Source organism: Solanum tuberosum, unplaced genomic scaffold (genome assembly GCF_000226075.1).
Source record: "Solanum tuberosum cultivar DM 1-3 516 R44 unplaced genomic scaffold, SolTub_3.0 scf00431, whole genome shotgun sequence".
In the NCBI taxonomy this organism is placed as follows: Eukaryota; Viridiplantae; Streptophyta; class Magnoliopsida; order Solanales; family Solanaceae; genus Solanum; species Solanum tuberosum.
Genome location: NW_006239364.1, coordinates 150711 through 164093, shown reverse-complemented (window position 1 = coordinate 164093; position 13383 = coordinate 150711). Strand labels below are relative to the sequence as shown.

The following is a 13383-nucleotide window of genomic DNA, read 5'->3' as shown; positions in this document are numbered from 1 at the left end:
ACAAGCACAAGCTCACCAACGCCAAAAAATAATGATAAATTTATATGTATCGCATAAATTAAACTAGCTCAAATATTAGTGCTATAACAAAAACATAATGAGAAATGCTAGTGTTCTTTATTATGATTATATTTATTATTATATATATGGAGTTCTATAATGAAAATACTTCAAATGATAATCATAATATTTGCTTAATACATGCTTGGATTTTATTCGTTTAATTATTATTTTTTTTGTGTGTGTTTCTAATATATATATATATATATGCACACGCGAGAGGTAAGTATTCAGAATAGTATTCGAGTCTCTAGACCTATTTGAATCGCATCTATCTGCTTCCAATTTGTCACATGTGTCTATCTTAATGCTCGTCACATTTTCACAAATATAGTACGATAATAAAAAAATTGGTTCGATAATATCAATTTTTAAAAATATTATATAATTTCATACCAAACTAATTTGACATGGTTCGATCTTTTTAAGTTCAATTTTGATATTTTAGGTATAATGAATCGGTAATTATAATTTTTTCAAATTTGATTTACAATACTCATATAATAAAGAAGTTACTTTAATTTCTCAAAAAACGTCTCAACTATATCAAATTAGACTTTATGCATATAAAAATATTCAAAAGATAGTATAAGCACTTTCCTTTGCTAATCACCTATACAAAAAGAATAATTCAATCAAAATAAGGGAATCAAAGTTCCAAAGTCTTGACAACATTAGTCAATTCTATTAGATACAAAACGACCTTAAATAAAATGTGATGCTTACCTTTATACTAATTGTTATATTTATTAGTAATTATGTAGATACAAATTATATATGTAATTAAATATTTTGGAATGACATTTGATATTTCATCTTTTTTTTTTATATATAAATATTATACTAAATACCATTTAAAAAAAAATTACAAAATATGATACAGAAATCATAATATCAAAATTTTTGAAAATATATACCAAATACTATGTACCAAAAGTGTGTACACCCTGCTGCTCCAATTATAGTTTTCTTTTTATAGCTATACAAATCACTATAATGGATCATTTGAGGTAAAGGAGGGAATCGACTACTAAAGTTAATTCCACATTCCAGCCAACTTGTTATTCGCCCCCGCCCCCATGTGATGTTCTCTGTCATTTCATCTTGACCAAAATAACAAATTAACCTACTAACTCAACACGTTTATTATATATAAAATAATAATATTTTAATCACCAAAAAAATGTAATTGGATGAGGCTATTTTTTCTTTTCGAATTCAAATTCTATTCTTTCCGAATGGAATCGTACTGCTATATATTTACATTTTTTTCACGAATAGCCCAATAGTGAAATCATGCCTGTAAAGTCCACTTGAAATACTTTATAGTTTGTCCAGGTAACTGAATAACCTACTACTCAACACGTTTATTTGTCATTTTTGTTGACCAAAATAGGTCATTATGAGTGTAATGATTTGTTGATCTAGAAATTTACAACAAATACTCATCCTGTTAAAATTAGCTGTCCGCTCTCAGATTGGGCAATGACCCATATAGTCTATCTATATATCTCAAATACCATTAATAACAAACAGTAGCCACAAACAACAGAAACTTGGAATGAGGATTCATCAATTCATCGCCATTGCTTTTGTTCTTACATTATCTCCAACTACTTCAGCTCATTTCTTTCCAAATATTTCTTCAATCCCTTCTTCTTTACTCAAACCCAATGCCACTGCTTGGACTTCTTTTCAAAAGTTATTAGGATGTCAACCCGGTCAGAAAGTCGATGGCATTGCTAAAATCAAAAAATATTTTCAACATTTTGGATACATTAATACTTTCACTACTTCTAATTTCACCGATGAATTTGATGATACTCTTGAATCTGCTCTAAAGACCTACCAGCGAAATTTCAACCTCAACGCCACCGGTTTGTTCGATGAGCCTACCATTCAGAATCTCATAAAGCCCAGATGTGGAAATGCCGATGTAGTTAACGGTACTAGTACTATGAACGCTGGCAAGCCGCACACTGTGGCTCACTACTCCTTCTTTCCTGGAAGACCAAAGTGGCCGGAGAGTAAGACAGATTTGACCTATTCGTTTCTACCGGCGAACAATTTGACGGAAGATATTAAGAGTGTGTTCTCACGCGCGTTTGATCGGTGGTCGGAGGTAACCCCGTTGAGCTTCACTGAAATAGCGTCATTTCAATCGGCTGATATTAAGATCGGATTTTTTACCGGAGATCACAATGATGGAGAGCCGTTTGATGGTCCGATGGGGACATTAGCCCACGCGTTTTCTCCGCCGGCGGGGCATTTTCACTTGGACGGCGAGGAAAATTGGGTCGTCGATGGTGTGCCGGTAAATGATGGAAACTTTTTTTCTATATTGTCGGCGGTGGATCTCGAATCAGTTGCAGTTCATGAAATCGGGCATTTATTGGGTTTGGGTCATTCATCGGTAGAAGATTCGATTATGTATCCGAGTTTAGAAGCGGGTATCCGAAGAGTGGAGCTCGTGGATGATGATGTTAAGGGGGTTCAGGAATTATACGGGTCAAACCCGAATTATACTGGGACCAATACAACATTGACTCCGAGCGGCCAGGATAATGATACAAATGGTGCCCCGATTCGTAGTTCATTATGTGGGTTTTTATTGGTTGTTGGATTTTTCTTCGCATTCATCAATTCAATTTAAAAACACTATTCGATTAGCTGTACTATTATGACTTTTTTTTCCCTTTATATAAAAAAAAAATTGTATCAATTGTATATGTTAATATTGTATTGATTGTGGTTGCAAATTGATAGTTGTATAGATATTTATTTCCTAGTAAAAGAAAAAAAAAATCCCCAAATAAGCTCAAAACTGTCATGTGGCACAATAGGGATACCCAAAATGCCATTTCTGTGGAGAACAAAAATAAGACATCTTCTTTCTTAGTCCAAAAGCTGGAACCTTGAAGGAAAATATGTCCCTCATAGTCATGACCAATTTCAGGATCAAGAAAGACTCTCTTCTCTCATGAATGTCACCAACTGGAGATCCATAAAACAGAACAATTCAATTATTAGATACTATCATCCCCTTTGACTAGATAGAAACGATAATGTATTTAATAAAAATAAATGAATACACTGTAAAAACAAGTTATGTCATAGCAAGTGCCACTGAAGGTGAAGGAAATATCCAAATCAAATGGAACCCTTCAACTCAACTCAAGGCACTTACCAGCTCAACTGAGGCAGAAGAATACTACCTTCACAAGTGAAGGGACGTTAAACCTCTAAAGTTGAATAATACCTTCACAAGCACAACATCTATGATTACAGAAGGTCGTTTTCCCTACACTAATGTAATTTATAAATACAGGTTCTGAAAATCTCAGTACCACATCACGTATTATTTTTATTTAGAGAGTAGAATAGGATATATAGCTATAGAAGGAGATTTAGATGCTCCTGATACAGAAATATGGCAGCCATCAGAGAAGGAAAGTAGTTGAACCTCCACATTTGACTTTTCTTCTTTTTTCCCTCAACCAAGTCCCCACATTTGACAACATGAGCAATTTTTTAGCCTTTTTTTCTTCTATTTTAGGTTAAGGAGGAAATTCACTATTATGTCAATCCTACAAACTGCTTAGACGTCGTTTGAGAGGCTGTTACAATTATACACATTTATTAATTACGACTCATTTTTTAATGTCTATAAATATTTCTTAGGTCAATATAACATACCAGAAACATACAATTAAATTTGCTCTAAAAATTAATATCTCAAATAGATAATAAATTAAATCTCATATTAACATTTCATTTTAATATATAAAATTTTGATTTCCCCCAAAATCCCAATTAACTTCAAATAATATTCCGACAAGCATACCTGTGTAGCAGCCAGTAGCCATCAAAGAATTATTCCAATTACTTTTGAAAAACTTCCAAGAAACCACGACGTGTTGACGATTGATTTTTTGTAGTCAAATATATTACGCAGAACTTTTCTTCTATTCGAATCGTTCAAATCCATATATAATATAACCTATACATAAAGAGAGAAGTTGTAAGTAAGTAAGCAAATTAACACAATTTAGCAAGCAAGTTTCTGATGAGGATTCCTTTGTTCATCGCCATACTTTTTGTTCTTAGCGTTCCATTTCCATCTTCAGCTCATTTCTTCCCAAATATTTCTTCAATTCCTCCTAATTTATTGAAACCAAATGCCACTGCCTGGGATGCTTTTAACAAGTTATTAGGATGCCATTCCGGTCAGACGGTCGACGGCTTAGCTAAAATTAAAAAATATTTTCACTATTTTGGATACATTAATAATTCTTCCAGTAACTTCACAGATGATTTTGATGATACTCTTGAATCTGCTCTCAAGACGTACCAGCTTAACTTCAACCTCAACACCACCGGTGTGCTCGACGCGTCGACGATTCAGCATCTCATAAAACCAAGATGTGGAAACGCCGATGTAGTTAACGGTACTAGTACTATGAACTCCGGTAAGCCGCCGGCAGGTTCTCCGACGATGCACACCGTAGCTCACTACTCCTTCTTTCCGGGAAGACCACGGTGGCCGGCGAATAAGAGAGATCTGACATATGCTTTTGCACCGCAGAACGGACTGACGGATGATATTAAGATTGTGTTCACACACGCGTTTGATAGGTGGTCGGAGGTTACTCCATTGACGTTTACTGAAATAGCATCGTACCAATCGGCTGATATTAAGATCGGGTTTTTCAGCGGAGATCACAACGATGGAGAGCCGTTTGATGGTCCGATGGGTACATTAGCACATGCGTTTTCGCCGCCGGCGGGGCATTTTCACTTGGACGGCGAGGAGAATTGGGTGATCGATGGTGCGCCGATTGTTGATGGGAATTTCTTTTCTATATTGTCGGCGGTGGACCTTGAATCGGTTGCGGTTCATGAAATCGGGCATTTATTGGGTTTGGGTCATTCATCGGTAGAAGATGCTATTATGTACCCGACTTTAGGAGCGGGTACCCGAAGAGTGGAGCTTAGAAATGATGATATATTGGGAGTCCAGGAGTTATACGGGTCTAACCCGAATTATACTGGGCCAAACCCAAATTTGACTCCGAGCCAAGAGAGTGACACAAATGGAGCCCCGAAATTTGGTTTATCATGGGTTCATGGGTTTCTTTTGGTCGTTGGATTATTCTTTGCGGCGTTTATTGAAATTTAGTTGATGTGATTATTTTTTAATATTATACTTGATTTATCTTTTCATTTTAGATGGTGTAATTTCATTATGGTTGTAAATTTTTATTTTCTTTGTATAGATATTTATACTATTGTTTTACTGAAATGTTCAATTAGTTTTAAAAGTTCAAAATATTTTTAAGAAAAAAGAGTTTCAAATGGAACTAAAAAAAACAAGTTTCACAATGAAATTTCCTCCATAACACATGTTGTGATATTACCTTGACCCTTTCCAAAATGAAAACTATGGAATTTGTCCACTTAGCTAAGGGGACTAGGGTCATTGCTTAAGTACTCCTTCATCGTTAATCAACAAGTCTCGAGTTTGAATCCTTTTATGTACGGAGTCGTTTTTGTTAGGGAGCACTTTACCTCCCTAACGTGGGACTCTCCTGCGCGAATTGAAATTTAGTTGAACTCCAATGTAGATATCAAACACCGGGTGAGAAACCAAAAAAAATAAAAATATTTTTAGACTAGATGTGGTAGGTTAAAAACATAAACGCTAGAAGGAGGGGTTGAACCTCCGACCTTGTGGTTAACAGCCACACGCTCTAACCAACTGAGCTATTCCAGCTTGTTATTATGCATACAAATATCTTGTTTTATCATCTAATACGCCTACACTGTTTTCTTATTGGCTAGTGCATACACTTAAATTCTTTCATAGTTTTTTTTTTTATCACTTCTAATTGTATCTTAAATATTCAAAATCTTTCTTTCCTCCTTAATTTCTGTTGTAAGTTTTCTCCATTGTAAATCAAATTTATTTGCATAACATAGATGTTCTACATTGAGGTGTCAAGATAAGAGTGTAGGGTCATTATATATTTATATTACACAACAACTTGGAGTCTAGTTATTATTTTCTGCCCAAAACTACATATTCCAAAGAGATCGTACAATTAGTTGGTGAATTTTGCTGCACGGATATCATGAATGTATCTTTTTGGATGATATATAATACAAAGACTCGAATCCAAGAAATCTGATTAAGGGGCGAATAATCCGACCCACTTCACCTCTTGGTGGTCACTCATTTCATTTCATTTTTACCTTTGAAGATTTTATATGATAATAAACAAGAACAAAACAGTTATATAGAGTTTAAAATTCTCTAGTACATTTTGTTTATCGTTTTGAATTAATAATGTAGATTAGCTTATATCAGCCAAAGAAAGAATGGGGTATTATTTTTTGGGTGATCAAGATTTAATAATCGAAACGTATTTTCTTGCAAAGTAGAATCTCTACTAAAAGAATACCCCAAATTATTTGAAATATGTTATAAAATGAGAGCAAACAAGTAATAATATATGGGTAAATTAATGGTTTGCCTTTCAAAACTTTTTTCTTTCTTTCTATGGAGGGTATGAAAGAAAAGGATGGCCACAAATGATAATTCAAGGAGGATGAGAATTAGTATTGCGAATCTCCTTTCATAATTTTTACCCAAATTTTGGATTCATTGTACATGTGTTTTATATCCTAACATAAGTCATCAGTACACTTTTGGTCTCTTGGCATCTCCATAAGACCTTTTCGGACTTTGTTTTAGGTTTTCTATAGATCAATAAATACCATCTATAAGTCTTTCTTGCTAAGAAGTAATTAATCTGTCAACGTCTTATCTACCACACTTTGAAAGGTAATCAAATAGTCCTCCTTTTTCGAAAAGATCGAACCAACTATCACCAATTCAAAAGTTCTAGCAAAATTCAAAGCGATGCTTCTCCTCCATTTCTAAATATGGAAATAATTTGACTTGGATTTTTCACTTTACCACAAAGTTTTATAGACATACAAATGTTATGACATTTAAAATTTCAAATTCCAAAAAATTTATTACTACACGAATACTATAACATACTCCCTCTGTCCCTAATTACTTATCCATTTTGACAAATCAAGAAATGACAAAATATTTTTACCTATTATACCCTCAATTAATTACTTTGAAAATAGTAGAACTTCTTGAAAATCCTAAGTTTTTAATTCATTCACTTCACAATTAATAGGGGTAAAATGGTAAACTCACTATGTCAATAATTGTTTTCTTAATAGGTGTGCCAATTTAAAAGTTGACAAGTAATTACGGACAGAGGGAGTATTTAAGATCACAAAAATGAATCTTATGATAAGCTACAAATATAATATACATATAAACAATATATACATTGATAGTGTATTATATGTCGTGTATACTTTTGTTTTATATTGATAAATTAGTTTGTCAAGGATATATTTATGTAACTTCCCTTTAATTTTCAATAGTTGAGAAGAAATTTAACTCTATTCTCATCCGTATATACCATAAACATTGATTAATCTCAACGTTTAAAAGTGCAAAATGTAGGGACTAATTGGCAAACCTTAAAGAAGCATCTAGGTTTATCTTAAGAAATAAACAAAATTATCCTCAATAGACCCTAAAAAGTGGTTCAAGATTCATTCACAATACAACGGTTTTGGATGATGCCACCCATTCCTAGCCTGACTCCACCTTTCATGTTCAATAGTCCCTTCTTGGTCCCATATGTATCCCTTTTGTCACTCTCTCATTTGTTAACTTTTTCACTTTTCATCATGGGTTATTATGTAGTGATGAGATTGCTTCATTCTTAATCAGAGGTTTTGAGTTCTATTCAATGGGTATGGAAAAAATTATATTGGAAAAGCGACTCCAGAATGGACTCTGTGATATGGATAAGTCGAGGCTTCAATGCAGACACCAAACACCGGATGAAAAAAAAAACTTTTCCACTTTTCTTATTGTATTAGTATGAGTGCCATTTAGGTAAAACACCCTTTCCCAACTTTATTATTTATAAACAAGAGGAATAGCAAAGTGAGATTCATTCATTCCATCCTTTATTTGAACTGTTTTAAAACTTCTTCCTCTTCCCTACAAAGGAAAAAAAATGGGATTTCTTCCATGTTGTTTGCCTTGTCAATCAAAGAAAAAACCATTAGATTCTTCTGATCAAACTCAGTGTAGACATCTTCCCTCAAATTCTTCATCATCATTAATATCATTATCCTCAAGATCGTTATCATTATCATTATCATCTAGGTCATTTTCTTCACAGCCAAGTTTACCATCAATTCCTTCTCTTTCTATATCATCCTCTCAAGTTGAATATCTCTCAAACACCTTCCACCACTGCTTAGCCACACTAACAGTCCATTCTTCCTACATATTTTGCCTATCTATCGTGGAAAAACACCTCTATTATGGCTCTTCCAATGGAGAAATCCTTGTATGGGACATAAACCCTTCAAGACAGGACAATTGTTTAAAAGGAAAGACAGTATGCCAAAGTGGAAGTGCAATCAAATCTATTGTCATAATGGGAGATAAGCTCTTCAGTGCCCACCAAGATCATCGAATCCGAGTATGGAAAATCGACAACGAGACACCTAATAGAAATTACAAGTGCATTGCCACCTTACCAACGATCAATGATCGTTGTATGAAGCTATTTTGGACAAGGAACTACGTACAAGTTCGAAGACACAAGAAATGCACATGGGTACTATTGGATTTTGTATTTAAAATCATTAATCGTGATCAAACATTTTTATCTATATTGAGTTGTGACCATATGTACATCATATCATGTTTTAGTAAACTTAATTATATTATGTCTGAACAGGTACATCACGTAGACACGGTGTCAGCATTAGCCTTATCGAAAGATGGCTCTCTGCTTTACTCTGCTTCATGGGACAGAACATTTAAGATTTGGAGAAGTTCAGATTTCAAATGCCTAGAATCAGTATGGAATGCACATGATGACGCGATCAACTCAATAGTTGTATCGAATAATGGACATGTTTACACTGGTTCAGCAGACAAGAAGATCAAAATATGGACTAAACAACAAGAAGGGTCCAATAAACATACTCTTATGACTACACTAAAGAAGCATAAATCAGCAGTGAATGCTTTGGCTCTTAGTACAGATGGTTGTGTTTTATACTCTGGTGCTTGTGATAGGTCTATAATTGTGTGGGAGAAATTACAAGTGTTAGGGGCATTAAGAGGACATAAAAAATCAATTTTGTGTTTGGCTGTGGTGTCAAATGATTTGTTATGTAGTGGATCAGCTGATAAAACAGTGAGAATATGGAAAAGAGGATTTGGAAAAAGTTGTTATTCATGTTTGGCTGTGTTTGAAGGGCATAATGGTCCAGTTAAGTGTTTGACTGCAACTTTAGATAGTCAAAAGTATGATGATGATGATTCTTGTTCTGGAAGTTCTTACATGATTTATAGTGGTAGCTTGGATTGTGATGTTAAGGTTTGGAAACTTTGGGTTCCTAATTACCTCTCTTGAATTCATCTCTTTCATATGTACTAATGTATACCTTTATCAATAGGAAGATATTATATCCAGGGGATTCAGAAGATATTGTTCACTTAATTTTATGTCTTTTTTAAGTTGGAAGTCCCAAAGTCGTACATCCCACAATTGAGGTAAACATCTCTCTAACAAAGACGACTTCGTATTCAGGGGACTTGGAAGATATTGTTCTGTCTTTTTTAAGTTGGAAGTCCCACATTGGAGGTAATGTGCTCTTTAACAAAGGTGACTCCGTATCTAGGAGATTTGAACTTGAGACTTTTGATTAAAGATGAAAGAGTACTTGTTACTCCACCACAACCCTGGTTGGTAAAAGTTTTGTTCTACGTTCAATATTAAGTTAAAGTTATTTGAATTGAGTTATAATTTATACTAATATTGTATATAATTACATCAAGTTGAATTCAAGTATCAGTTTAAACTAGTAATGTTTATATTTTTCAAACTAATTTATTATAAATTTAAATTTCTAATGATGTAGCACTACACCGAACTAATTATCAAAAAGAGTACTCAATTTAGCTCGGGCTCGATATCGGAAAAAGCTCGATTGATCACGATTTAATTGGATTCGGCTCGTTCGGTTCGATGCCCAAACCTAGATGCAACATTTAACTATTGAGATTCATTTGGAAAAAAACAAAAGAAGAAAAAAAACACCATACTAAAGAATAAAAGAAGGGGTTTCCCCCATCGTCCGTTTCCTCTTGGCTTCAAGTGATTCAAATACAAATTATAGATACTACATAACACTTGTTAACATTACATTAAAACTTGGAGTCATGATTAAAGGCATGCTTAATTAATTACTAGTGGTTTAGGAGTTGGGCATAAAGTTGCAATTCCATATTTCTGTTTTACCTAATAGTTCTTGCTTTTAGCATAACTTGAAAACAACGTCAAAGATTTAAAAAGATTATTTTCTTCTATTCAATTAGTAAGCGGTCAAGAGATTTCATTTTCTCTTATGTTGACGGTTCTTATATATCATTTCATAATGTATCATATTATTTTGTAAATATCATATTTGAATAGATTGTATCATTTATTATAATTAAATAATATATTTATGGTTTGATTATCTAATAGCCAATAATCTTATAGAAAAATACCGAAGAAATATTGAGACCTCTTCCCTTCTTACCATTTGAACAAAAGAGAACAATATTTTCTGATATCTTATATATAAAAATGAAGATCTCTGATTAAAAAAAATATTAAAACTTAAAAAAAAATTGCGGAGGGCTAATAAATAACATTTTAGTTATTAAATTCGCGCTACTCCTAATAAAATTGAAAAAAAATAAGGTAACAAACAGAAACATAAAAACATATAGGGATTGAAGTGATGATAAAAAAAAAAAAAACTGAAGATTGATAACCAACTTGCTCTTTAATTTCTCCAAGGATTGCTCATTAAAAAAACATTTTTATACCATAATGTTAAGTTGACAAACAATAAAAGATAGTTTCTTATAGCAAGTCAATTATAGGACACTCTTAAAAATAGATTATATTACTAATATGATAGGTAACCTACATTGCTTAGCATAATAAAATATTTACAATCAATAACAAACCGCCACGTTAAATATAAGTTAGTGAAAATATGCACCATTTATCTTTTTCTGTCGCAATTAGGATAAACTAAACATTCTTGAAGATATAGCTAATCTTAAAAATACGTATTTATTATTTTTAGAGCAAAAATACATCAATAAACTTTGACCTAATGTATATTATACATATAAGTAGTGAATAATTACCAGAAAGCATAAAACTCATTGGACAGGTGTCATTAAATAGATAATCTAATTATATTTAATTGGTATAAAAGAATATAATAATACTGAATGAATGTGTCGAGGAGATAATCTGATTATAGCTGACGACTTTCAGATTTAGCACACTCCAAGAAATATATGTCAATTAGATATATTGTTGGAGCTATTTAAATATGTTAAATATACTCCACATTTGTCATCAATGCTTCCCTTGAGTAGTTTTAATTTTTTATTAGAAACTGATAGCTCAACAATATTGTTCAAGTTGTCTGTAGTGTAGATGTAAAGATATGATACTTGAGCCTAATTCAACCTCAAAAGTTAGTTCATGAGGGGAGATTTGTCCAAATCCATATAAGGAGATCAATTTCTCATCCCTCTACCTATGTGGACTTCTTACCACTCCTCCGAACGCCTAGACCTCAACTGGAGCGTAAACACTTCTAAATGGGGCCCAAACATCGGTGAACAACAAATTAGGATGGGCCTGGCTCTGATACCATGTAAAGATATGACACCTGGGCCTAACTCAATCAATCTCACCGCCACCCAAAATTAAAAATTATCCACGCACCGGATGCTAAGCACTGGGCGTAAGGTGGGGTGTTAAAGAATGACAAAAGTCTCACATTGGTAGTTAATGAGATGTATGAACTTCTTATTATAAGACTTGGACAATCCTCCTCCCGTTGAGCCAACTTTTGGTGTGTGAGTTAGGCCAAAAACCTAATTTAACAGTACAACTTGACGATTTTTTTTTTTGGTTTCGTGCCGGGAAATACCATATTGGGGTAAAAAGCTTCTTAAGGGATACTCAAACCTGAGACCTTTGATTAATGATAAAGTCATGAAGAAGTACTTACCACTCCACCACAACCCTTGTTACATTGGTCAATTACTTCAAGACTTCACATGGTATATTTTAGGTTAAATTAAGATGGCGTGCAATGTGACAAAATAAATAAGATGAGACTTAAGAGTCTCTTTGAATTGATTTATTTCAAGTGTTTGTAAGACAAAATAGCTTTTACGCTCATGTATTCTAACATTGATTTACTATATATGTGCTTATTCTTTGATTTCATCAGGGGAGTGCTAATTTGAATCACGTTGCAATCGCATATACATATCACATATAATTATGCATGTGTACCCCTTAGAAAGGATTATGTGAGAAACAGTCTGCCCAAATTAAAAAGTTAATAAAGAGATAATTGTTTTTGATTATTATCAAAATGTGGCAGGAATGATACTTGATTTTGGAGCAATAAGAAGACATGATGAAAGGATCACTAGTCAGCATAAAATAAGATTTGTTTACCTATAGGTAAAAAAAAGGGGGACTTGAATTTAGATCTATAAGTAATGTATCCCAAGCTATGATATATAGAGATTGAAAACTCAAAATAATTTGTGCTTTAATTCTCTATAAATCAAATATTGTAAGAAGCAAATTTCTTCTCTTGTGTTCAGTAAAAGGAGGACCTCAAGTACCTGGTATGATAATTAATTGGACCCTCTTTTTATGCATCATTAATGTAGACTTGTTATGAGATGAGAGATATAAGATATTTTCTAACATAAAGAGGGTTTAGACTTTTATAATTTATGCCATGCAAGATAAGCATTCAGATTGTGTAGTAGCTAGAACATGTTAGAAATAACTGTTGGGTTTTAAATGTGTGAACAGGAAATGAAGGGTTGTGACTCTCCTGAAGAGTTGTAACTATGCCGAAGGGTTATGACCTTTATGAAATGTTGTGTCCTTTCTAAAGGGTTGTGACCGTTTGAAAGGTTATGCCTTTTCCAAAGTGTTGTGACCTTTCTGAAAGGTTGTCTTCTTTCCAAAGGGTTGTGACCTTTACCCTTTGTTGGCTATAAATAGAGAGGTTTTCTCTCATTTTTCTGCATCGAATTCTTCCCTTCTTTTGCATACATTTCTTACAAAACAAAATCGATCGATCGTGTCTGTGTGT

At 33.3% G+C, this 13383-nt stretch overlaps 3 protein-coding genes and 1 non-coding gene across 4 annotated transcripts; 3 read left to right on the top strand and 1 right to left on the bottom strand.

Moving 5' to 3' along the window:
* Nucleotides 1–1385: 1385 nt before the first annotated feature.
* Nucleotides 1386–2795, top strand: LOC102592421 (metalloendoproteinase 3-MMP-like). Its single transcript, XM_006363472.2, has one exon. The coding sequence runs from the start codon at nt 1622–1624 to the stop codon at nt 2711–2713; it is 1092 nt and encodes a 363-aa protein (XP_006363534.1). The 5' UTR covers nt 1386–1621; the 3' UTR covers nt 2714–2795.
* A 1135-nt stretch (nt 2796–3930) lies between these two features.
* On the top strand, nt 3931–5362 carry LOC102592086 (metalloendoproteinase 3-MMP-like). Its single transcript, XM_006363471.2, has one exon. It carries the CDS (start codon nt 4127–4129, stop codon nt 5237–5239), a length of 1113 nt encoding a protein of 370 aa, XP_006363533.1. The 5' UTR covers nt 3931–4126; the 3' UTR covers nt 5240–5362.
* Nucleotides 5363–5759: 397 nt separating this feature from the next.
* Nucleotides 5760–5833, bottom strand: TRNAN-GUU (transfer RNA asparagine (anticodon GUU)). Its single transcript has one exon. It is a non-coding gene; the product is annotated as a tRNA-Asn (tRNA).
* A 2301-nt stretch (nt 5834–8134) lies between these two features.
* On the top strand, nt 8135–9973 carry LOC102602577 (uncharacterized WD repeat-containing protein alr3466-like). Its single transcript, XM_006363506.2, has 2 exons — nt 8135–8789; nt 8913–9973. Exons 1-2 carry the CDS (start codon nt 8178–8180, stop codon nt 9594–9596), a joined length of 1296 nt encoding a protein of 431 aa, XP_006363568.1. The 5' UTR covers nt 8135–8177; the 3' UTR covers nt 9597–9973.
* The last annotated feature ends 3410 nt before the right edge of the window (nt 9974–13383 follow it).